Consider the following 23,812-nt stretch of genomic DNA (forward strand, 5'->3'; position numbering starts at 1 on the left):
AAAAAAAAAAAAAAGAGTGAAAACTTTTATCAATTCCTCCAGAAGAAGTCCATCAGAACTGTCCAATCCAGGAACTTTTAAGGTCAGCTTCCTGAAATCTAAGATTTACCGAGGTCAACATTTCTTGAAATGGAAAATACTTTTTTTCCCATGAGAACGTGGCTTGAGGAATTAGCTTAAAGGAAATGTTTCTTGGAATCCTTAAGAGTAAAAAATAAACTGTTAACAGTTAACTTCCACAACACACAGACGCTCCTCCAAACATCAGCCCCATGAAAGTGGCTCTCTGTGGAGTGTAAAATTATCTGTGCAAGTTTAGTTGGTGATTTCATGTTTATTTCTGTTTCAAGAACCAGGCAGACTTTACACACCCGCGTATATGCAGCACAGAGTGGAGGAGCTGTCCCTCAACAATGAATTAATGGTAGTTTTATAGTTTTAAAAAGTAAAAATGCCCTAACAAATTGGTTTTGGAATATTGGAACAATAACAACCTTTATTGACCCAAATTTACTGTGACAAGTAAATCAATTGTTATTTCTAACATAAAACTGTTATTCTAGTTATTAAAAGTCTTTGAAATTGTTTGAAGATCTTTTTTAGTAAATGTCTGCAACATTTTCAGCAGGTTTTGGCCTGGTAAAAACGTTCCCAATTATGATTATGCTGATTAATACATTTTCTAGGACATAGTTTCTGCAGAGCGGCAGCAGTTCTTTAAAAATTTGCCAGAGTTGTGGGCTGAACCATTTTCTTTCAGAAAAATTTCCCAAGAACATGTTAAAAACACAAGTTTTGAAAGGGTAACACAACAGGGCAGTTTAAGGCTGAATCCACTCTCAGCCCAGATTTGAAAAATGCAAAAAAAGGGGCGGGTAGAGCGGGGGAGGTGTGGTCTGGATCTGTGATCGACAATGAGGTAAGCTTGAAGAAACATAGTCACTCTGTCTTCAATACGGAGAGTGGTACCAAGCAAAGTGATGCCAGTATCTCCACCGAACTTAATGTGGAACAGGGCCGGCCCTGAGCATAGGCGACCTAGGCGGCTGCCTAGGTTGCCATCTGCTGGAAGGGGGGGCCATATTGGAATAATTAGGCCATATATTCATGTTTTTTTAACAGTTTGACACACCACTCATTTCTTTTAAATGAAAAAAGGGAATAATTTAACTAAATAAAAAAACAAAAAAGTAATTCATAATCAATCATTTTGCCCGGTGCTGCGCTCCTCCTAGCTTGATGCTGTGGCTGTTTAGGCTACATGGGGGTGGGGGGGTGCGGTGTTGTTGCTGTTAGCACTTTTTTAAAACTTTAAGGATGAATAAACAGCAAAACACACCCTCAGGGACAGCTTTATGGTAAAAAGGAAAGTAAAGAAGATGAGGAAAAACGGACTTAAAGCAGAGAATGGTCTGTTTTATTTAAATTCAGTTTCTTGGAAATTTACTTTTATTCCTCACTCTACATTTGGGGAGAAAAATACTCTTGTCTTGGGTCGAAAAAGAAGATTTGAACTAGTTTTTTTGCTGTCTCTCTATTTTTAAAACCTTAACGAAAATCTTGAAACCTTTAATGCTAGAGATGCTTTTAAGCATAGTAAAGTGTGTTGGGAAGTAGTTCAGTGGTTAGCTCTTCGGTCACCCGTTGCAAAGGGCGGGGCTCCAAAATCCCTTTTTGCCTCTTTCCCTGCTGTGGAGGTTGAGGATTTTTCTCCAGATGCAGGCGCTCATGACCCAGACCTAATGGGATCCATGTCTCAGTGGCAAAATGACGCTAGCATCATAAGCATTAAGTAAACAATCCCGAGTGAAACGTTCATTACAAATCCATCACCTGGATGAACTTTGCTCTATTGCACTAAACGACTGTTCGACTGTTGCTTAACTTCCAAGTCCAATGGGAAATTGTGCAAACCAGTAGATTGCTGACGACCGAAGGCAAAAGCCACGCTAAAGCTAACGCAACATCAACCGACCGTTACAGAATCAAAAATGGACGGGGCTTTTATACTGGAGCTGCCAAGCATGATGATGTGAAACTATTGTAAAGACGTGGTATTTACACTAGTTGACCAATCACAAAATTCAACTGTTATACTTCGTTTCAACCTGTAGGGGGCAGCACACTGACGGTTTTAAATTAAATTAAAGAACTTTATTTTAAGTTGTCAAAAATGGGCCAACAAACACCATTTTTAAAGCTCCATTTATACAAAATAAAATAAATTGATTTACTGTTTGGTTACCCTTTAAATGTAAATCTAAGTTGTTTTTTATTTATATCAGGGCAGTGGATCTGCCTTTAGTTCACACTAAGCATATTCTTTGAGATCTTTAAAGGTAAACCTGCTGAGAACTTTAAAAAAAACTGTAGATCTAATTCCCCTCATAACTTCTTTTACTTCCTGTCAACAGCGTTCCTGCAGAGGAGGAGCAGCACAAACCGCCCGGGTGTTCAGTTTATGGACTCCCAACAGCGTCTGGTAAAGAAAAGAATCCTCTACAGGCTCCAGGAGGAAGAATTTCCTGCCCCTCCCTCGTCATCTCACATAGCTGCACCTTGTTGGGACACATTTGCAGAGCCACACGGAAAAATTCTGCAAAACCGCGTTAGAATGGACACGGACAAGAAAAGCCTCAGCACTATGACACCATAAACCCGTTCTTATTTTACCTATTTTGAATGAAACAGTGCTTCACAAAACCAAAGGTATGTGAGCCTTGTATCTTTACTTTTAAAAACTAGCATTTTTTAGATGCTCAAAGCAACAAAATACAACTTTTTTAAATGTTTTAATCTTGAAATCTAGAAGATTTAGATATTAAAAGTTAAGTAAAAAGTTAAAATAAGTTTTCTTTTTACTCCTACTTGACTTCAATTTACCGTTTGTTTTAATTATTTACATAAATTCTCTACCTAGAGAAGATTTTATTTATAACGTCATCGTTTCATCCGTCAGTTCAAACCTGAGGCCTGATTTAACAGGCCTTCCGCCCCTCCCCGTCTGTGCGACTATACACAAACACACTTTGGGCCAGCCCTGCCAAATGCCATCTCCATGGCGATAACCCTTTCCCTGGATCGAGCAGTGGGAGGAATGCACTCATGGTGACCGCGCCAAGTGTGGGAAACGCAACCCACACTGCTGCGTCTTTATTCTCACTTCCCTTTAAGACGGACACATACATTCACATAAACACACCAACCTACCTTAGGCTCCGCCCCCCTGAAATCTGAAGAGTGGCTTCTGCTGTGCCAGACGAAGTGAAACCGTGCAGGTCGCGGTCTAATTCACATCCAAAATCACAGGGGAGTTAAAAAAATCTCAACTATTTGAGAGGAAGTGGTTTTAATAAAACCTCCGTGAGTCATTAGATTAACAGGAAATATTTATCAACCTGTTTTATGGTGAAGCAGGAAGATAAATCTACTGCTCCAGACTGAGTTGATAATATTGATTTTGCTGGTTCATGTTTTCTCCAGGAAAAACTGAAATGCTCTTTTTGTCACACAACCTCCAGAGGATGGCGCTGTGCTTCCTCTGTTTTATATGCATCCTTGCTGCAAACTACAAGGCAGTTCAGCCTGAGAGCCACAAGAGGGAAGCAACCGACAAACCAAACCTGCAAATCTGTGACTAAACTCTACCTGGAGACTGAAAATGACTTTTTACTCTGTGAAACACTTTTTTTTTAACCAAATTTAAAACAAATCTGGACATAAACTGATCATTTTGCCATTCCTCACCAAAAACTTTGCCTCATTTATTTTACTGAAGCATTTTGGAAAGATTTGACTTGTTTTATAACAATCCACTTATATAAAGACTATACGGTTTTCTACGTGCATAGTGTTTTTGGATATTTTGTTTAAGAGAGATTCAGTGCTGAGAAAATTCAGTTGACTTACTTATAATTATGGCTAAATATTTTATTTATAAGTGTAAATATATTAAAAAAAAACATTGTGTTTTATGTTTTTCAGAGAGAAATGACACTGTATATAAATAGTATTGAGTCTTGCACTAAATAAAAAAGTTGAAGCATGGTGACATTTGAAACTTCAGCAGAATCCTTTCTGAACATTCAGGTTTTTTGGCCCGTAAAAACTCAATTATACTTTCAGCGATTTCAGCAATCTTGGTATCTCGTTCAGGAAATTACTGCTTGTATTTTTGGTATTCGTAAACTTTAAAAATTTTTGACATATTGAGCAAAATGTGCCCTATAGGGAATGAATGAGAAAGTCTTCAAATTTTAAGTAGATTAGCAACAAGTCTTTAAATATATTCATGGGCTATGTTTGAGCTAACATTTTAGCAACATGCTAACATTTTAGGCTAATTTGTTATCTTTTTGGGGGTTTTAATTTAATTTAGAATTTAGCTTCTACTTTAGCAACAGGCTAACGTTTTGACTAATTTAGTTCACTGAAGAATTTTATACTATTTTTGAGTTTAGCTAGTATCTAAGCAATGTGCTAATATTTGTTTTGGCTAATTTGGCATCTACTGAGTTTTTTTATGCTAATTTGAAATTTAGCTAACATTTTAGCAACATGCTAACATTTTTGGCTAATTTGTTACCTTCTGAGGCTTTTTAGGCTAATTTAGAGTTCAGCTTTTGTTTTAGCAACAGGCTAAAGTTTTTGACTTATTTAGTTTACTGAGGAATTTTTCGCTATTTTGGAGTTTAGCTAGTATTTAAGGAACATGCTAGCTATTTTATTTGCAAATTTGGCATCTATTAGGTATTTTTAAGCAATTTTACCACAATTTTTTCAGAAATTTAGGTAAACTTCAGCGCTTTTGGATAGTTCTTTAACGAAATTTCTAGTCTTTTAGCAAATTTAACATTTTTAAAAATAGCTTTTGCATTTTCAGCAAAGTAAATTGCATCACCATTTTCGCCAAAAAGCAGTCACACAATATCTCAGGTAATGCAACTTTTCTAGTTATTTTTTACCAGATCTATTTTGCAGTTTTATTACTTTATTTAATTTTTTTAATTCATTTTCCTGGAAAATGTGATAATGTCGTTATTGGTATTGTGGAATGTCAATGTTTCTGTGTGCAATATTTATCAATAAAGTGAAAAAAAAAGTCACGCGTGCAACAGAAAAAATAAATAAATAAAACATTCAGAACCAACATCCAGATGTGAAAGGTTCCAACACTCAGGGAGTTTTCTGCAGGAAAACCCCTGGCTTCGTTTCTGGGGGAAGTGAATGAAAGCTTCATTCAAGGGGGGGGTGATGACGTCCAGGGGCAAGCTCCGTCACATGGAAAGACCATTGACCACCACGCCCACAACAGTTCACAAAACGAGCCCCCCACTCGGTCACCCCCGGGGCTCCGCTAACATCTGAGGGAGTCCGTCAACTAATCACATGTGAGCAAGTGATTTTCTGGGAGTCCCGCCGCCGACCTGCAGCTTGTAAACATGTTGTGGTGGTTTCCATGGCGACCCAGAGGGAGGCTCAGAGGCTTAGTGTTGAATCAAAGCCTGAAAGCTACATAAAAGTTTGTAAGTGCTACATTACAGCTGGAGGATTTCCAAGCTCACAATGGGAGTGGAGGTGGTGATGTGCTGTTACTGGTGTGGATCTTTTATGAACCGTTTCATGGTCAAACCTGTACTTGAAGCTATATTGAAACTACCTAGCAGTTGCAGCAATCTCCCCCAAAACATCTGAGGATGTGCATGTTTGCACCTGGGTTGAAACTTTCCACACTTGGCCAAGGTTCCTGCTGTGACCTCATTTCCTGTACGAGCAAGCGGGGGAATGATGTCATCCTCTGCCGGACCAAAATCAACAACCGGCGGCAACCCCCACCCTACAACTACAGTGAGCTCCAAACCTCTCCTTCATCACCGTCTGTATAATCCCCCCCTCTGAGTCAAGAACGCACTTTTTCTGCCGTAAAGGTCATCATGCCGCTTTTCTTTCTGGACTAGAAAAACAATGTTCAGGAAAGGGTGACGCATGAGTGCAGGTGTGAATCTGCATTGTATCGTATCATTCAGATTTTCCTCCTCTACTATTAATAAAGTACTCTCTCCAAACCGCATCTATAAATAGAAAACGTCTCAACAGGTTTTTTATTTTTATACGACACTGAATCCTGATGTTTAGGTCAATAGACGTTCATTAAACTGTGAAACACCTCCCCAAAAAACATCAAAATCAAGCTTAAAACAATCTTCGGACTTCCAGAATGAAGTACATTTAAAAATGAAAATGCACGTGCAGTTCACAAAGTAACCACAATGTCTATAGGATAACAGACGAGGGGTCACATGCAAGATGGCGCCAGAAACTATCTCTATATAGAAGCGGAAATTTCGCAACTTTAGCCGGTTGCGTAAGCGAGAAAGTTCCTAAATTTTAGGAAACCCTTTCAAAAATGATATTTTAAAAACTTTTCAGCTTTTAAATGCAAATAAACTGTTAACTGTCTAACTGCTTAGTGTGCAAGATGAGCTTCAAATGAGAGAATCGTTTGATTTCTTTCAAGTCAGTATTAACAAGTGTTCTAATTTGTATAACTACACCTGTTTAGTCCAGAGTGAGTCGAAGGGAGAAAAGGGCGAAAGCTTAAAATGATGGGTTTAGGTCGAGGACTTCCGGCCAACGATTTAGTTTTTTTTGTGGCTGGCTCCGGCAGGGGGAGGGACTTCCATCTATTAATTTTTGAGCGCCATATTTTTTGTCTGTGGCCAGACGGAAACTTTCTACTAAGCAACTGTCAAAACAGCAACCTTCAAATTTTATTTTCTCTTCCCAACACAAATACAGTTTTTTCACGACTATAAGTCGCTGTAGAGAATAAGTCGCAGTAGCCAAAAAATGCATAATAAAACAAATCTTTCAAAAGTCACACTGGAGGAAAGGTCGTAGTTTTAAGAAAAAAGGGTAATACTTTTGTAATTCTGCGTTTACATCAAACGTGATTTACGCGTCAAATTTGATGATCAATACTTGCCCATAAATATGTTTAAAAAACTTGACGTTCCAGATGCATCTGTGGCGTTTGGAGTCTCAAATTTACAATCACAAATGACTAGAAATAAGAAAATGTTATTAAAAAGCAATTATAAAAATGATTTATTTGTTCAAATTGTATTTGTATTAATTAGTATTACTGTCTTTTTGTTGTATTTTGTAATTTTATGTGCACTGTCTATATCTTAAACGCTGTTTTATTTATTTTAACATCAACCTGCCAAGGGACTCCATATGAAAATTCGCCTGCAGCTTTAATCTGGCATATTTACATTTGTTTTAATGTTCATTAATAAGAATTGTCCCTTTCTCAGTAAAGTTCAGCACTGTCCAGATATCCAATTTACAATGCAAGGAAGAGACAGATGATGTTCAGAGATCAGCTTAATTTCTACAAAAGCACGCCTGGGTTCATGAGATCATTCCGTCTTTGTTCCAGTGAGGTTTAAACTCTTCAGCAGGAGCGGCGACTGAATGATGGCGCTTTCAGCGGTACTTCCATCTCTCTGTAACCCAGTTTGATGACCTGCTGTCCCGCAATAGTCCGAAGAAGCAAATAATAAAAACAAGAATAATAAAGTCTCTGTAAAAGGATGAATATCATAAAGTTCAGGAGAACAATCAGATTCTCATCCATGTTTGTTTTGGACGGTGCTTTTTCTGTAGCACTGATACACACACCACAACCACAAACCACAACCTCGACTTTGAAAATTGGAAAAAAAAAGAACAAAATTACTCGATTCGTTTTCTGCTATAATTGTAGCTACGTTGCAGAGCTAGCTTTGAATAACCATTTCAAAGCAGCAAAACATCTGAAGCAGTTGGCAAAAACATGCAGATCAGCGAAGGGTTGATTGAGCCATCGCTCTGGCAGCTCTGGATACAGCCAGGAATGCATCTGTAAATCATGTCGGCGCTGACGGTACCGAAGCAAAAACATACATGTTAAATATAGCCCCTGATAATCCCCAAAGGGGCAGATGATGAAGAGGACATCTACCTAATCTACCACAAAGTAACCCAGCTCTCAGCTGCAGTCCTGCCACTTCTCTGACTGATGTCGTTTCGCCTCTGATTTATTTCAGCCGCCTTCCTTGTCGCCGTGGAGATTAATGGGTAGGCTCTGACAGGTGCAGAAAACCCTGTATTAGTGTGTCAGCAGCAGAAACAACAATAAACACTTGCAGAGCAGAGATGGAGATGCTACTTATCGAGGCCAGTTTCCTCCTCGGGGGGCTTAGCAGAAGTTCCCATCAAAGCCTTGAACGTGCCAAGGGAAACATAGCTACAAATGCCCCCGAGTGGACTATATGCAGTTTCAGGGGGGAGACTTCAGACCTACCTTGTTTGCAGTTTGATTGGCAGTTTAATGTATTACTGAGGAAGGGGGTGGGATTGGCGCTGAGGAATATTAGCATAATTCCCAGAGTGCCAGTGTTGGTATTGGGTGTCTGGGAGCTATTCCCAAACTCAGCTGTGACCCACAGTAGCACAGAGTCGACTTACACTGAGCCAACTAACACTTCCACTCCACAAACTCTTCTGTTGTTGCATTTCATGTACGTACTCGTGCATTTAGCAACAAAAGGAAATGCATTCATCTATTCATGCCTGTGAAGTAAACCGCGTAAAAAGAAAGAGTTCTGCAGGACACGCGGCGTGCCTGCACGGCTGCACGCAGCTCCGCTTACATTGTGGCGACAGTGGGTCTGTTAGCGGGATGCTGTAGTACAGAGTGGCGGACAGATTTAGGTCTCCCTCACACCTAGTTCGGCCAGGGATGTGGGGTAACGATACCATTAACACTTGCTGTTCCAACAGCCCCACCCTTCCTGGCCCCCCTCATAGCACGCTCCAATCAGCAGCCCTCGTTAGGTTTCTCTCCCCAGCACACAGCAACAACTGTTACTCAACTATCCCAAAATATCGGGGCAGCCAATCAGGAGGCAGGAGGAGAAGTGCTGGTCAACATTGGGTTGCTTCTTGACTGAAGGTGAAAGAAGGACAAACCCCCCAAGTGGTGGAAAGGACATAAAACGAATGGAGGCTGGAGAGGAACAGGTTAAAAAAGTCATGAAGGATGGATGTGAAAATGGACAGAGGAGGAGGAACGGAATTGTGAAATGATGTGTTTGTGTGCAGCTCAGTTCTGACAGTGGAAGCTACCATGGTAACTTCATAAATAGATGGCCTACATATGAGAAGGGCATAAGGTTACACAGCTCAGAGCATAAACACAGAAAACAGAAGGGAATTTGGCGGGTAGAAATATGGATGGAAGACAAACAAGCTGAGTAAACGACGAAAAAAAAAAGAAATAGTTTACCTCACTCTACAACGATTATTTTAATAGTCGACTAATCACCGATTATTTTCTCTGATTAGTCGACTAATGGGCAAAGTGGATGTAAAGCACACATCTTAACCAAAACTAAAAATAAAGACAATTAACTTTTGATGAAATGTGCAGCCTCTGTCCATTAGTTTAATTAAAATAAGGTTAAAACAAATGAGAGAGATCAGGAATATACTTTCCATCAAACTCATTTTGACAGGTGACCTTTGACCCTACAACATCCACCGGTGCCCCGACCCTCAAGATGACGTAACAATTTAATATCAATTTCATAAATAAAGGGTATATAGGGTCAAAGGTCACCTGTCAAAATGAGTTTGATAAAAAGTATATTCCTTATCTCTGTAATACGGTCGGCATCTGAACCAAGGTACTATTTTTCACAAAAGACAAAATTTTAGTCTCACTGACTCAAATAATGAAAAATGGAAATTTTTTGGTGCTGAACGCTCACAACTTTGTTCAACATTACTACACTCTGACTCCATATAACACACGTGTCAAAGTCAAGGCCTGGGGGCCGGATCCGGCCCTCCAGATCCTTTTATTTTATTGTTATTCATGGCCTGGTGTTATCTTGCGCTCATTTCTAACGTGTATAATTTTGACCGAAAAAATATATTTTTTGGAGAGTAAAATATTGAAAGTCATGTAAGGTTTAAATTGATTTATTCTGGAATAATATTCCTGCCTTTTTATTATCCATAATTATGTTAAAAAGTCACAGTTTTAAAGTTTTAAAAATTGGCATTCTACTAGCTTTTTGGACTATTTCGGCATTTACGAAGATCTTTAGGCTAATTTGGAGTTTGGCTAATATTTCAGCTACATGCTAGTTGTTTTGGCTAATTTAGGCTTTTTTTCAGTTTTTTAGGCTATTTTGAAGTTTAGCTATTTTTTCAGCTACATTTAGCTAATATTTTAGCTGGCTATTAGCTTTAACGTTTTCCGCAATCAGCACTAGCATCTTCAAGCTGCCAAATTCAGCTTACAGTATTCACACTACCGTCATCACAGGTAATGCTATATATCTAGTTTTATAATAATGTTAAAAAGTTACAGTTTTAAAGTTTTAAAAATTTAGTTTTGGAGTGTTCAATAGATGTTTTTCCTGTTCGGCCCGCGACCTGAGGTGTGTTTTGGATTTTGGCCCCTTGTGTGATTGAGTTTGACACCCCTGCCATACAATATAAAGCAATGATTAATCGACTATTACATTAGTCGTCGATTAGTCGACTAATCATGGCAGCCCTACCAACAACATGCAGTTGAACACCTACATCTGAGCCAGGATGAGGTAACTCTACTTTCTGAGATTACACACTGCAATCAGTACATTATCCACGCACATGTGAATAAACACATGCTCCAATTCCTTTCGTCTCACTCGCTTACAGCCCCAAATCCCTTTTCAAAATGTGCCACCATGAGGAAAGCAAAACAGACATCCTCTCCACACTTGCAGAGCAAAACACAAGCGAGAAACCAGGAAAATTCAACAAAGGGCCACTCCTAACAATGAGCTATTATACTCCATGATTCAGAGCTTCAGCCTTTCTAATTCAAGCCGAGATAGGGAAGCTGAATTGGCATGTCTGTTGCACTTAATTACAGTAATCACTGCAACCCATCAGTTGGAGCTGCATCAGCCTTCTAAACAGTGATAAAATGCTTCGTTTATATATCCAGCACTGACTTACGGTTTGTGTGCAGAAAGAATGCTTACACAGAGGCATTTGATATTTACTGGGAAGACTACGAGTCAACGCAGTAACTTACCGACCAAAGAAAACCACAGAAAATCAATAGAGGTAAGATTTGTCCCTAAAACACATCTCTAGAACCATCTAAATGTAGTGTGTTACGTTTTTATTTGTGTCACTGTTGACTCATTTGATTGTGTGTTTTAGTGTTTGACTTACCCTGATTACCTCTGGAGTCTGCTGGATGAGGAGGGTTGAGGCAGCTCCAGGTTCGCCAACCGGGATCTCTCTTATGGCTTCTTCTGTTGGTATGGGGTCAGGAACTGAGACTTCAGGTAAGACGGCAGGTGGTGCCTCCTCCACTTGGGTGTTAAGGCGCACATTAGCAGCTTCTGATGGGGCAGCATGGAACTCATCCGTAGGATCTTCTGCAACTCTATCTGCACCTTGTGTGAATGCAGGTAGTAGTTGGGGTGCTTTTTCAGGTACAGGTATGGCTTCCTCGGTAGCACTCCACTTTCCTTCAGACTCTACAGGCACAGGAATGGCTGCAGGTGCATTTGTCTCGCCCTCTTTTGTCACCATAGATGACACTTCGATTGTAGGAATGGACGGGGTGGTGGAAGCAGCTGTTGTGTTTATGCTTTCCAGAGGGGTATCAGCTCTGCTGGATGGGACCAGAGTGTCCTGTAGGAGTCTCATTACTTCCTTCTCCTTTCCACATTTCCTCTCTACACTCCCGGTGCCCCCCGCTCCAGAATCCACCAGCTCCTGGGCAAAACTCTCAATGCTCTCCAGGATTCTTAGCAAAAGTGCTCCGTCCTCTTCCTCAGTCACAGGTTCACTGATGTCTCCTTGGGGAGGAGTGAGGCTCTGAGAGGTCACAGGAATAAGACCATTCATAGATAGTTGGCTGGTTGGATTTGGAATTTGGAACTGGGCAAGTTTTGGTTGAGTGAAAGAGTCATTAGAAATCGCTTTATTTCCTTCCCTCTTCCTGGTTTTAACAGGAAGTGGAGGCTCAGTGTTTCTGGGGTGGCTCATACTCTGAGACAGATTTTCTAAGTCCATCAGTAGCTTGTCTATATCCTCATTCTTCTGGGAGGAGGCTTTGTTTGTTGGGACTGTGGCAGCGGAAGGCCAAGAGGGGATGTAGCCAGAGATAGCAGCCATAGGTTTTGATGAGATATAAGGTGTGTGGGGCTGCAGCTGTTGTCCCAACATAGTCCCATTTTTGCTGGGGGTATTGTTCAGCCCTCTAGATGGAGAGTGCATCTGCTGCAGGGGATTGTCTGAAGTTTTTCCCATTTCCGCTTCCTCTTCCTCAATAAAAAGAGCTTCCATGGGGGAGGCCGGGGGAGTGTGGGTGTAAGGCGGGATTGGGGAGTTTCGTAAAGGGGAGTGACTTGGAGAGGAATTACATGGTGAGTATGTGATAGGTGGTGGAGAGAGGGTGTTTTGAGGAACCGAGACATTGGGTGTATGTTGCAGCCCGTTGGTGAGTGGAGTATCCTTTGACTGGACTGCTGCTTTCTGGACTGAATCTGATTTTATAGACTTAGTCGTAGAGGAAACAGCAACACTCTTTGGGATAGGTGGTGACTGCACCACGTCTTCGTAGCGTGGGGGCTGCTCATTGCCAAATATGGGAGAGTAAGGTCCCTGCTGGATGGAGTGGAGAGTGTTAACCAGCTCAGCAAGATCACTGTGCCCACCCCCAGGTGCACCTTGGACGCCTTGTCCACTGCCCCCCAAACTTCCAAGACCCTCCAGCTCCAGAGGCAGTCTCTTCAGGTAGGAGCTAAGTCGGGTCATCACAGCTCTGTAAACACTGTCTGGACTTGCTCCACCTTCCTCCGGCCCACCACCTGCTTTGCGCTTGATGCACTGCTTGATGATGTCAGTGCATTTTTTTAGGTCTTCAGAACATTTGAGCAGGATGTCGAGGCAAGCGCGAATGTCCTCACCACCACCACTGGCAGCCTCTGCCCGCGTCTTCTCCAACAGACGGGCAATAAGGTTCTCTTCCCCAAGGGTGGTGCGATACAAAGAAGCCACCGTGTTCAGACTCTGGTCCAATGACCCAAAACTTGAAAGACTGCTCGTTGATCCACCGCTTGCTTTGTTGACTGTTGACAATGTGGCTGAGTTGCCGTTTAGTTTCGTCTCCTCCAATCCCGTTCCTTTTCCTAACACAAACGGAGGCGTGTTCTCGTCGTTAGAAGTTCCCAAGTTATTTGAAATGTTTGTGGTTGTTGTGGAGTTGGCACTGAAGTGACCATAGATGATCTCCAGGTCAGTGGAGCGACGGCTAAAAGAGTCGGGGCGGACTTTGCGACCTTTACGAAGAGTGACATGACTTGATGAGGACAGACGGAGCTTGTCAAATGAGAATTCTTTGAGCTTCCCGCTGGCCAGGTTGATGGCCTCTTCAGTAATGTCCTTCAGGCTGCAAGAAGAGCTCAAGTTCCCAGTTGATCCACCACCACTGGGGGTCTTCTTACCTCGCCATGTGGGGCTGTCCTCCCCTAAAGACAAATTGCCACTGCTGCCTGCTCTCTCCAGCCCACCATTATGAATAGCCCCCATAGAGGCACAAAGTTTACCGTGGTTAGGGAGTTGCTGAGTGATCAAGTTACTGGAGTGAACGGGAGAGCTGTTGAAGTCATTGTATGGCGGGTCGGGGGCCACGAGGAGCTCCGAGCATGTGCTGCGGTGTGCGATGGCACAGTCCAGGCCCTGGGACAGCGCCCCACATGGCCCACAGCAGTAATGCACAGCATGAGAGTGCGTCCGTCGGTCCACCACTACGCTGTTGTAACAGCTAACACTGCTTACAACCACACGATAGGCAGCTGCCATAACTTTGATGGAAAAGCATAGGCAGAGCAAACTGATATTTAATTAATACTTAATGCTTAAAAAAACTTTTTAGTACTTGGTTTTAAAATACTGTCAATGCTTGTGTTCAAAGTCAGAAACATCCTGCTTAAATGACTGGCCTTGGATCTGACTGGAGTCATTTTTCAACCCTTTTTTCAGAAATAGAAATGACAAAAAAAAAAACAGCCAACATCAATTTCCTGAACTCATATTTTCATGCTTTTAAAGCTCGATTAAAGAAGCAAAGACACATTTTTTTCAGGGATCTGGAGCCCTCTTAATAACAGCTGCACAGCTCTCTCCACAGGCAGCTTCTTCCTGTCCTCTGCAGCAGCAGCTCATTAGCCACTAATGACAACCATGGAGGATAGTGGCGGTGAAACATCCAAAAAAACACAGCTCCGGGGACCTAATCCAAGGCCAGAGAGGGCTTTACATCCATTGAGCTTGAATAGAAAAAACCCTTTCCTTGAAAAGATGAGGAACATTTGCTGACTCCAACACTATTGTGGGATCACAGAATGCTTCTTTCTCCAAAAAAATCCCTTTTTTCCAGTCACGACGTGCAGCAGAGAGAGCCTTCGTCTGAATGACGCCACCTGCAAACAGAAGAGGAAACAGAAAGGTACAGTACGTTAGTGAAATTGTAATCAAAATACAGAATACTTTGTTTTACTTGGAGCATGTAAGCTCTGGTCTGCAGAAAAAAACAGGATACAAAGCTGAGGAAGCTGAAATACATCCGTAAAAAGTGCTGTTAATAGTAACATTTCCCAACTATTGGACATCAGCTTGTTCAACCTGATCCAACTAAATCTGAGCCACAGCCACTCTCTAAATGTGCTCATTTCCATTTTAACAATCAACTAAAGCTGATTTTTATTTGTTAAAAAAAGAAAATGTGTGTTGGAGGAGTGTTCATTTACTTTTCTGTTAATCAGAAGTTTTTTTCTTTTATGGTGATCCTGGTTTTTACTTTTAGATTTTCTGTTTGAAACACATTTTAACATAAAGTAACTGATCCTTGCTCACTTATTGCAGCTGTAAATTCATTAAAAGGCAAAGCGTTCGATTTTTTCAACAACAGGTTTTCTATGAAACCAGAGAAAGGTTGTTTTTTTAATTAATCCAGATCCAGATGCACCATGAAGGTGAGACATGGGAGTACAGAGTCTTCTCAACCCTGAGGACATGTGATGATTCCTTACAGAGAGGAGAGTAAGACGGAAGAGACAACATCTGCTCCTCCTAAATTTAGATCGCTGATTATCCATTCCTTACTTAAACTTAGACTTAAATGAAACTCTGCGTTTGTAGCTATGTGCGTTTCACAGTGTCTTGCATAAAAACGCATAAACAAATCGACGGGCAAGGCGGTAAACAAACTTCGATCAGAGGTGGACCGCTCTACCTAATGTGGGCATAAATATGTTGATATTTTCAAGTATGTCGGTGATCATTATGGTTTTATCAGTAAAACAAGGGTACTAACAATTCCATCCACATCTATATTGAACTGCACCTTAACCCTTGTGCTATCCTAGGCCTGTTTACATTAAAATTGGGGTCATCTGGACCCCACAAGAAAGCACACTGAAGTTTTTTTTAATAGTAATTTGACGCAGTTCACATACTGTAAAATGTACTAGTGAAATAATGAGATAGTTAATATCATACAGTGTTACATAGATTCTCTAAAGGAGAAGTTCTAACAAAAATGTTCAGATCAGTAACATTGTAAACATTGTTCTGCTTCTCCTGGAGGATGTTTTGGTTTGGCCACTAGGTGGCGATCATACTATAGAATTACTATAAAAAACATTTCCTTAGAAGAGTTTGGAAAATTCCTACCTGTGAGTTTATAAACATGTTAATTTGGTCAGTAATGTACGTTTAGGTCGATCAAGCGTTAGCCGTCCTATGGGAAATTCCGTCAAGCTAGCGGATATTAGCTTTATGGGCTAAATCGATTTATATTTTTATGAACTGATTATTAATTAGTTAAGCTTAAATCAATCAAAATCGATTTTATCAACTTTTAAGGTTAATTTTTTTGTCCTCCATCAGAAAATGTGACAAGACATGTTAAAAACACCCAAAAACAATTTGTTTTTTAGCAGAATGGGTCTACAAACTTCCATCTAGTCCATGATAGCTGAATTTAAAAACAATATTAAGGGTGGAAACTCTTTAGGATGTGGACTTATCAGAATAACTGCAGGAAGAAAAGCTGGAAGGCCAAAGTCATGCACAGTAGGATTCAACTCAACAAAACAAACCTTACAGATCAAAAGTGTCAAAAGAGAAACTCGGCAACACCTGAACTGTGAGGAGCAAAAACAACTTTTGACTCATTTTATGTGTCACCCTTTTTATGGTCAACTTTCCGAATTGACAGATGTGCAACAGCTGGACGGTGCTGAATCAGTCTGTTAGGAAGGAAATCCCTCTTCCTGGCAAGTTGGAGGTTGGACAGTTGGAAAACTGTAGAATAAATTTACAAACGACGACACTCCTTCCTCCTGTTGGTGCGTCGTCTGTTGTGTTTACGTCTCTGTAAATGACCGCTTCCGGGGCTGCTGCCGCGCACAAAAACCAAGCGTCCGCAGTGAACACAGCACCAAAAACTGCCCCTCCACTTGACCTCCACCAGGAAGCTCTCAATGATTCACATCAGTCACACACAACAGGCAGTGTGTGTCTGTGAGCAGCAGGAAGCGCCGAGTGCTCTTCAGCTTCTTCAGTAAAGCCACTGTTTCCAGTGTGTGTGTCTGTCAGTGTGTGCTTGGTAAAGAGCCAGGAGGCTTTTCAGAACAAATGGATCTTCATGAACAAGACCCACAAAAGAACCTCAAACATGCCCACAGGAAACCAGGACGAGTCTGCACAGGAGCTCTCTGCACACAAAGTCTGAGGAACACTTTTTGTGATCACAAAGTAAAAAAACCAAAACACAACAGTGACTAACATAAATCGTATAAAAGGTGAGACGTGTGCATTTTAATTGGAATAAGCAGCAACCTGTCTTTGTTATTTTAAAAACTTAAATCAACGTCATCTCATCTGGTGGCACTTTTTTCCTTTTTTTCCACTTCATTTTTGTTGAGTTTAACAAAAGTTTTTAAAAATTTTAAATTGTACAATATAATGGAAAACTACACAATAACAAAATATATATAGAGGGCCATGTGCATGTTGTAATTTGCAAATATAGAACATATTTAGAAGTACCAAGCAAAAATAACAAATACACTAATAGTAATGGTAAAAAGTAGAATAAAAATAGTAAAAAAAATAAGAAAACAACGACAGCAAATAAAAAAAAATACTATACACAACCTATTGGAACAATAAAGCCACAATGGGATGCCATATTTTGGTATTTTCAGGTCTTATGTTGTAAGTATGTTAAGTATGTTATTTCCTCCAAAGTTTAGATTAGACTCTTAATCTGCCTTTTAGTTCAGTACAGGAAAACATTAGAAATCTTAATTTTTTCTGGTTTAATAAATTAAGGTTATAATACATTCATAACCTTTCAATAAACCACTGACTTCTGTAAGCTAAACAATGCAAGAATACTTTTTTTTCAGTTTAAATTATGAATTTTTTAAAAACCAGAAAATTGAAAAGAAAATAGTGTTTTCCGAGGTTATGAAATGTTCTTGTGGTATTATTTTGGTGATGATGGATGACATATGTTAAGAAAATCTGGTATTTTTTATTCAAATCTTTGTGAATCAGGAGCAGACAAAAAGGTAATAGTTAGATACTAGCTCACTGGTTAAGTAGGAAATACTATGGGTGAGCCACAAGCTCCCTGCTCCACTTCATTCCGATGCTTCCACTGACAGACAACTAGATCAATTTTTCTTTTCCGAGTTGACAACTAGCTCAAAACTTCAATGTTACTTGCCATTTTTGTAATGTAAGGTTGGAGTTTGTAGGAGAGAATATAAACTGAGAGCTCTGAGTAATGGAGAGGAAAGGGGGCGGGCTTGTTCCGCATCAACATTCCTGCCCACAACTCAGAGATAAATAAAAAATAAAAAAAACTACAGTACTGTCGTTATGCAGAAACTGTGTCCCAATTTTTTCTTTTTACTTTTCCTAAAAAATGCATATGCTAAATTAAAGTTTAATTAATGCTTTAAAAATAGCAAAAAAGATGATAAAAGTGGATCTTTTAAGCCTTAAGCCAAGTATACAAACATTATTTATGTGTTTATAAGGTGTTAGTAAGACATTTATCAGCACAATAAGCCAAAAATGGTTTGTTAACATACTAAGTGCGATTCATTAACATCTGAAGTGAGACCATTGTCTACAAAGGCCATAATAACAAACTGCTTACAAATGTATTAACCATCTCTGTACACAAGTCCCACTTTAATGAAAATTGTGTTTTTAACATGTTCTTGTAGCTTTTTTCTAATTATGCAGAACATATATAAATACATTTATTATCAAAACTGCATTTCTCAGTATTTCTTCATTCAAACTATGTTGGATCAGGAGGAGATGAAAACCCGTGGCTTGAAAAAGTTCAGGTTTGTGATGAATGGGCGGGCTAAAGTCTCTCTGCTCTGCTCCAATTCTGATGAATCCACTAGTAGACAAATATAAATCTTCATTTTCCTCATCTAAGCCACCATCTGGCTCTAAATTGTACAGCGGATAGATCTGATATAGATATTTTCTTGCTATGCTAATGTTAGCTTGGGCTTCTTACATGCTATAAGCTAGTAGGAGAGAGTGTAAACAAAGGAATGCTGGGAAATCAGGACAGCTAACTTCCGTGAGAACAGCAATTCACAACCTAGATGCAAATTTTTAATGAGCTCCTGCATAAAATATGTCTTCAAAATTGACTCAAGCTTTTTGATTTTGGCTAAAAACAGCATAATCATAATTAAAACACCATCGAAATGATTGTATAATGGAAAATAAATAGTTGGAGTGGGACAAATCACTGCTTAAAGCCATAATATTTGATGAAAATATTAAGACAAAAATGAGGATGTTTGCATGCACGGCCATATTCCATATTTGGTCATAACGTCAGTAAGACTCTGACGCCCTCCTGATGATCTTAGCTTAAATTATTATGTGCTTACTTCTGCAATAACAAGACTTAAGATGGAGCCACATCACTGTATTAAGGACACTTTCCAAAAGTCCAATAGACGTTTTTTGCGTCTGTGAACTCTGAATGCTCTCCAAACTCTGACTAAACTCACTTGTCATTTTGAAGAGTTCATAAATAGCGACTGTGAAAGCTAAAAACATCAATTAATCAATAGAATTCTGGAAACTACGACATAAAATGATTAATTTCATCTGAATTTTAAAGAGTTATCCTCATATTTCTGTTTGAAAAGTCGATAAAACTCATGAAAGCCCTCTTTCTGAATTTTTCTACAAGGAAATAAATTCAACCTTGACACACAGATGACGCTCTGCACAAACAGAAGCTCGAATGATTGGCAGAGCAAACATAAACCACTTCAAATGTTTTATTATTTAAAGAGAAACAGCTACTTCCTGTCGAAACGGCGCTCTCACACTTTGATCTCTGCAGACGGACAATGAATCAACTGAAGTTCTGACCCACTTTCTTTTTTTGCTTCTTTTTTAAAATTCCACCATGAATTATTTAACCTTTCAGTCCGCACATCCGTGTTTCGGAGCCTAGAATTGATGGTTCATTATGGAAGCATTTGTGACTCAAAAATAAAAATAAAAGTCAATACTGCTATTTCATTTTCAGAATGTATTATTTGTCACTTAAATTAAATTAAAATCCAATGATCAAAACTGCGTTTTCATTTTCTTTTTCAACATCGCTCATTCTGTACCTTTCTGATAAAGAAAATGGCATTTGACATTTTCTTATCAATAGGTTCTTCAGTAATTTGTACCAAAATTAAATCAGAAATATCAAATTTCAAAATGAAAATGCATAAACAGAAATGCTATTTCATTTTCAAAATGTACCTGCATTATTTGCCTCTTAAATGAAATTAAAAAGCAATCCTCAGAACGTCTTTTTCATTTTCTTCTTTAACTTCGTTCATCCTTTAACTTAATTAAAATGATAAAGAAAATGGCATTTGACATTTTCTTATCAAAAGGTTCTTTAGTAATTTTGTACCAAAATTAAATCAGAAATATCAAATTTCAAAATGAAAATGCATAAACAGAAACGCTATTTCATTTTCAAAATGTACCTGCAATTAAAAAGCAATCCTCAGAACGTCTTTTTCATTTTCTTCTTTAACTTCGTTCGTCCTTTAACTTAATTAAAATGATAAAGAAAATGGAATTTGACATTTTATTTTCAAAAACTTCTCAGGTAAATTTTCACCAAAATTCAATAAGAAATATCAAATTTGAAAATGTAAAAATGGATTAACAGAAAGGCTTTTTCGTTTTATTTTGAGTCACGTACGCTTCCATAGTTCATCAGCTCAGCATCAATCAAACACCAAGACAGATTGTCTGGAGGCTAAACAACGTCCTTGTCAAGTCCGGTCACTTTTCACTTTGTGTTATTTTCCGCATCACCTCGAGCAAAGAACGAAGAACCCACAACCTGTCAGAGACTGAGAGGAAAAAAATCCATAACGTAAAGATTTACCTTTGGAAGGAAAACAGAAAAAGTCGTTTTCCATCATTATGTTTTATCACAAAAATAATGCATGTGCTGCCAAAGACGTTCATTTTTGTGGAGGAGGGAGAGAGACTGAGAAGCTGTTCTCGTTCTCACCGAAAAGATGAGCTTCTATGTAAACCAGATGTCTGTGGTTGAGCCAGAACACAAGAAAAACAGGGTTTAGAGAGGATATCCAACACAATGCACAGAGGGATGCTTCAGGTGAACGAGTCCAAACGCGCCCAAATTAGGATTAATGCGAGGTTAAAGCTGGTAGCAGCCGGGAAAAAAATCCAAAAGAAAAGGAGTTAATGGAGAAATAAACATCTAATTTAATCATATAGTTCACAGCTTAATCTGACAATGAGGAAGCTTCCAGATTGTGTAAGTGTGGGAATGTGGCGAACACTTGGGAAGGCCTGGATGAGACCCAGGCTAACAACACAAATCACTGCACTCGGGAGACACTCGCAGCTGCTGAGGTGAGAGCGCTGCTGCTGCTGCGCCGTCTCAGGTCAGAGAAGGTAGCGAGATCGATGTTCACACCTGCAGGTCGAGCTGGATTTACATGGATGTTCATTTGATGCCGATGTCACCCAATCATCCGTTAGTTTTTCCAGATAAAGAAGAGACACTTCAAAGGTTTGGCAGAAGTTTTCATATTTTTTGGGCTTCAATGCAATTTTCTAAGTTTTCGCCACACCGGACGCAGCGTTGAAGTATCTACTTCATGCAGTTCACACCAAACATGCATTTTTCTGTAACGGTCAACAGGAGTTTCTCTTCATTTTTGCGTTTATTTTCATCTCTACAGTCGGTTTAGATACGAAAATATAAACACATTTGTCAATTGCAGTATTTTATTGTGAAAAATTGGTTACATTTTGAAAATGAAGATAGAGCAGACGCCAAAACGATAGCTGCATGGCACGACGGCCACATATGGAGCTGAATCGGGGCCAATATTATTTGAAATCCGTATAAAACAAATTGAAAAAAAACTTAAGTGTTTGGCCAAAAAAAAAAAATAGAAAGTAAAATGTTTAAAACTTATTTATTAAAAATTATTTCCAGCTTCAAATGTTCTGTTTTTCAGGTTTCAAAACTCAAAATTTCGATTTCAAAACTTTTTTTTCTGTTTTCGAATATGAAAATTTCGGTTTAAAAACTTTTGGCCCCGTTGTGGTGAATTGGGGCGGGGCTAACTCGAAGGACCAATCAAAATCGATGAGGGTGGTGACTTCAGTCCTGGTGCATTCACTGACAGAAATGCCAGACTGGGCAGTTTCCCGCCCAGTTGGGCGGTTTTGGTTCCAAAAATGGCTTTGGGCGGGTTTAGGGTCGGTTCTGCGGTTTTTATTTCTTCATCATAAAAAAGTAGCGAGCCAAGTCAGGCTGGGTGGTGATGGGAGTTCCACTAATTTCATTTTTTTCCATCTAATTAAACTTGAATCTAAAAATACTCTGAAATACAGTTTTAATCTTAATTTTCATTATACATGTACTCCATAATGAGAAAAATACTACAAGAACATCTCCTTGAACACTGCAGAATATTTTTACATAATAGGAAATAAATGTAGCCATGATGGAGTTAAAGAGATCAGAGCATAAATCAGATGGGGAGGGGTTTGAACATGCAGGGTGTTGTGACATCCCAGAACGTTGTGTCTTGACGTATTTGCTGCACTATCCAGCAGCTGCAAAGCCACAAAAGAAACTTCTTTACAGGCTCGTTTTTTAATATTCTGACAGTTAAAACACTTTTTTTTTTACCGTATACCTAATTTCACTAAAACTAAGGAATAGACTATTTTTTTAATGTATTGCTGGCTGTACTAATGAAGTCATAGTTGCCAAATTAATTCATTTTCTTCTTTCTTTGTGTGTTGTATTGTTATTTTTTGAAGGATTGAAACAAATAATTCAAATTAAATAAATAAATTACTGCAAATAAAGGATCTTATGTGCCTTTTTTACAACTTGCAATACATATTCCAATAATCAAAGTGAGAGAAAATATCATTAAACGCTTCACTTTTACTTTAGCAATCACAACTACTTTATGAAACATTATCAGAAAATTACATCTTATCACAAACTACTGACAAACATAACCAGATGAGAGAGACTTGCAGCAAAAGACTTGCACTTTCAGTTGACCTGAAGGTCTATCTGTGAGAAGATTAAAGGTAGAAGTCAGAAGTACGGACGCTGCAGTCACTCATCACTTCTGCTAGAGTTGCAGAAGAACCGAATATTAACCACACCCGCTGGCCTTTGTAAGGTTAAAGGGCAAATCCCAGAAAACCCACACTGAACCGGTTTGATCATCCGGAGGAGACGTTCTGGAGCTCCGTCACTGGAGGGGATCCGGGTGTTCCCCTCCAGGAAAAGGAGACCATTCCAGTTCCAAAGCAAGTTGAGAAATTTGGTCTCTTGTGTCGCTTTATCTTCCAAGAAGAACCGCAGAACATCTGCAGACGTTTGGTTTGGATTAAAGTTCTAAACTTTAGCAGAATACGAGAGAGTTTTGGGGCTAAAAAAAGGTATATTATGAGATTAAAAGTCGTATTACTTTAAATCTAGCAAATGTAAAAGGTTATTGTCAAATTATTGTTGTTAAAGTTTCAGAATTTCTTTGTTTTTGACTCCGATCTGGAAATAAAGTTTCACGAGATCTCCACGTCTTTCATCTTCAGCACGGCTCCGACATACAGACAACTTTGGTTCTTTTCTTGTTAATTTGTGTTTTTTTCCTCGTAAACTCAAATAGTTTTGTCTTATAAATTTACAAGATTGAAAGTAATAAATTTACCACTTTAAGACACATAAATTTAATTTAAAAAAAAGTCAAATTTAGCCTTTGACTTTTAAAGTCATAGATATACAACTGTATTCTTTTAACTTAAAAGTTACAACTTGTTTCTAGTGAATTTACCTGTTTAAGTCATACATTTATGACATTAAAACATGTAAATTTACACAAAAAAGTCATAAATTAAGCTTATGACTCTTAAAGTCATAAATATATGATTTTTTTCTTGAAGTCGTAATTTAAAATATAATGTTTTGCTTGTAAACTCCTCCGTCAAAGAAAAATCTTTAACATTATTGCAACTAATACAGGAAAGACAAGAAGGTATTTTATTAAGTTTAAACACTTTGAATTTGCCTAATTTAGCATTTTTGTACTTTTTTTTTTTT

At 39.0% G+C, this 23,812-nt stretch overlaps 1 protein-coding gene and 1 long non-coding RNA gene across 2 annotated transcripts in view; one reads left to right on the forward strand and one right to left on the reverse strand.

The window, feature by feature from the left end:
• Positions 1-2,739, forward strand: part of LOC112145381 — an 18,275-nt gene extending 15,536 nt beyond the window's left edge. Inside the window, exon 3 of the long non-coding RNA XR_002919062.2 lies at positions 2,415-2,739. This is a non-coding gene — a long non-coding RNA (uncharacterized LOC112145381). The remainder of the gene's footprint in view (positions 1-2,414) is intronic.
• The window catches only part of LOC112145374 (serine/threonine-protein phosphatase 2A regulatory subunit B'' subunit alpha), an 84,146-nt gene that overhangs the window by 18,178 nt on the left and 42,156 nt on the right, over positions 1-23,812 (reverse strand). Inside the window, exon 2 of the mRNA XM_024270549.2 lies at positions 11,287-14,549. Within this exon, the coding sequence (XP_024126317.1) occupies positions 11,287-13,929 (2,643 nt within the window). The 5' untranslated portion in view covers positions 13,930-14,549. The remainder of the gene's footprint in view (positions 1-11,286; positions 14,550-23,812) is intronic.

This window comes from Oryzias melastigma, linkage group LG22 (genome assembly GCF_002922805.2).
Source record: "Oryzias melastigma strain HK-1 linkage group LG22, ASM292280v2, whole genome shotgun sequence".
NCBI classification, from domain to species: domain Eukaryota; kingdom Metazoa; phylum Chordata; class Actinopteri; order Beloniformes; family Adrianichthyidae; genus Oryzias; species Oryzias melastigma.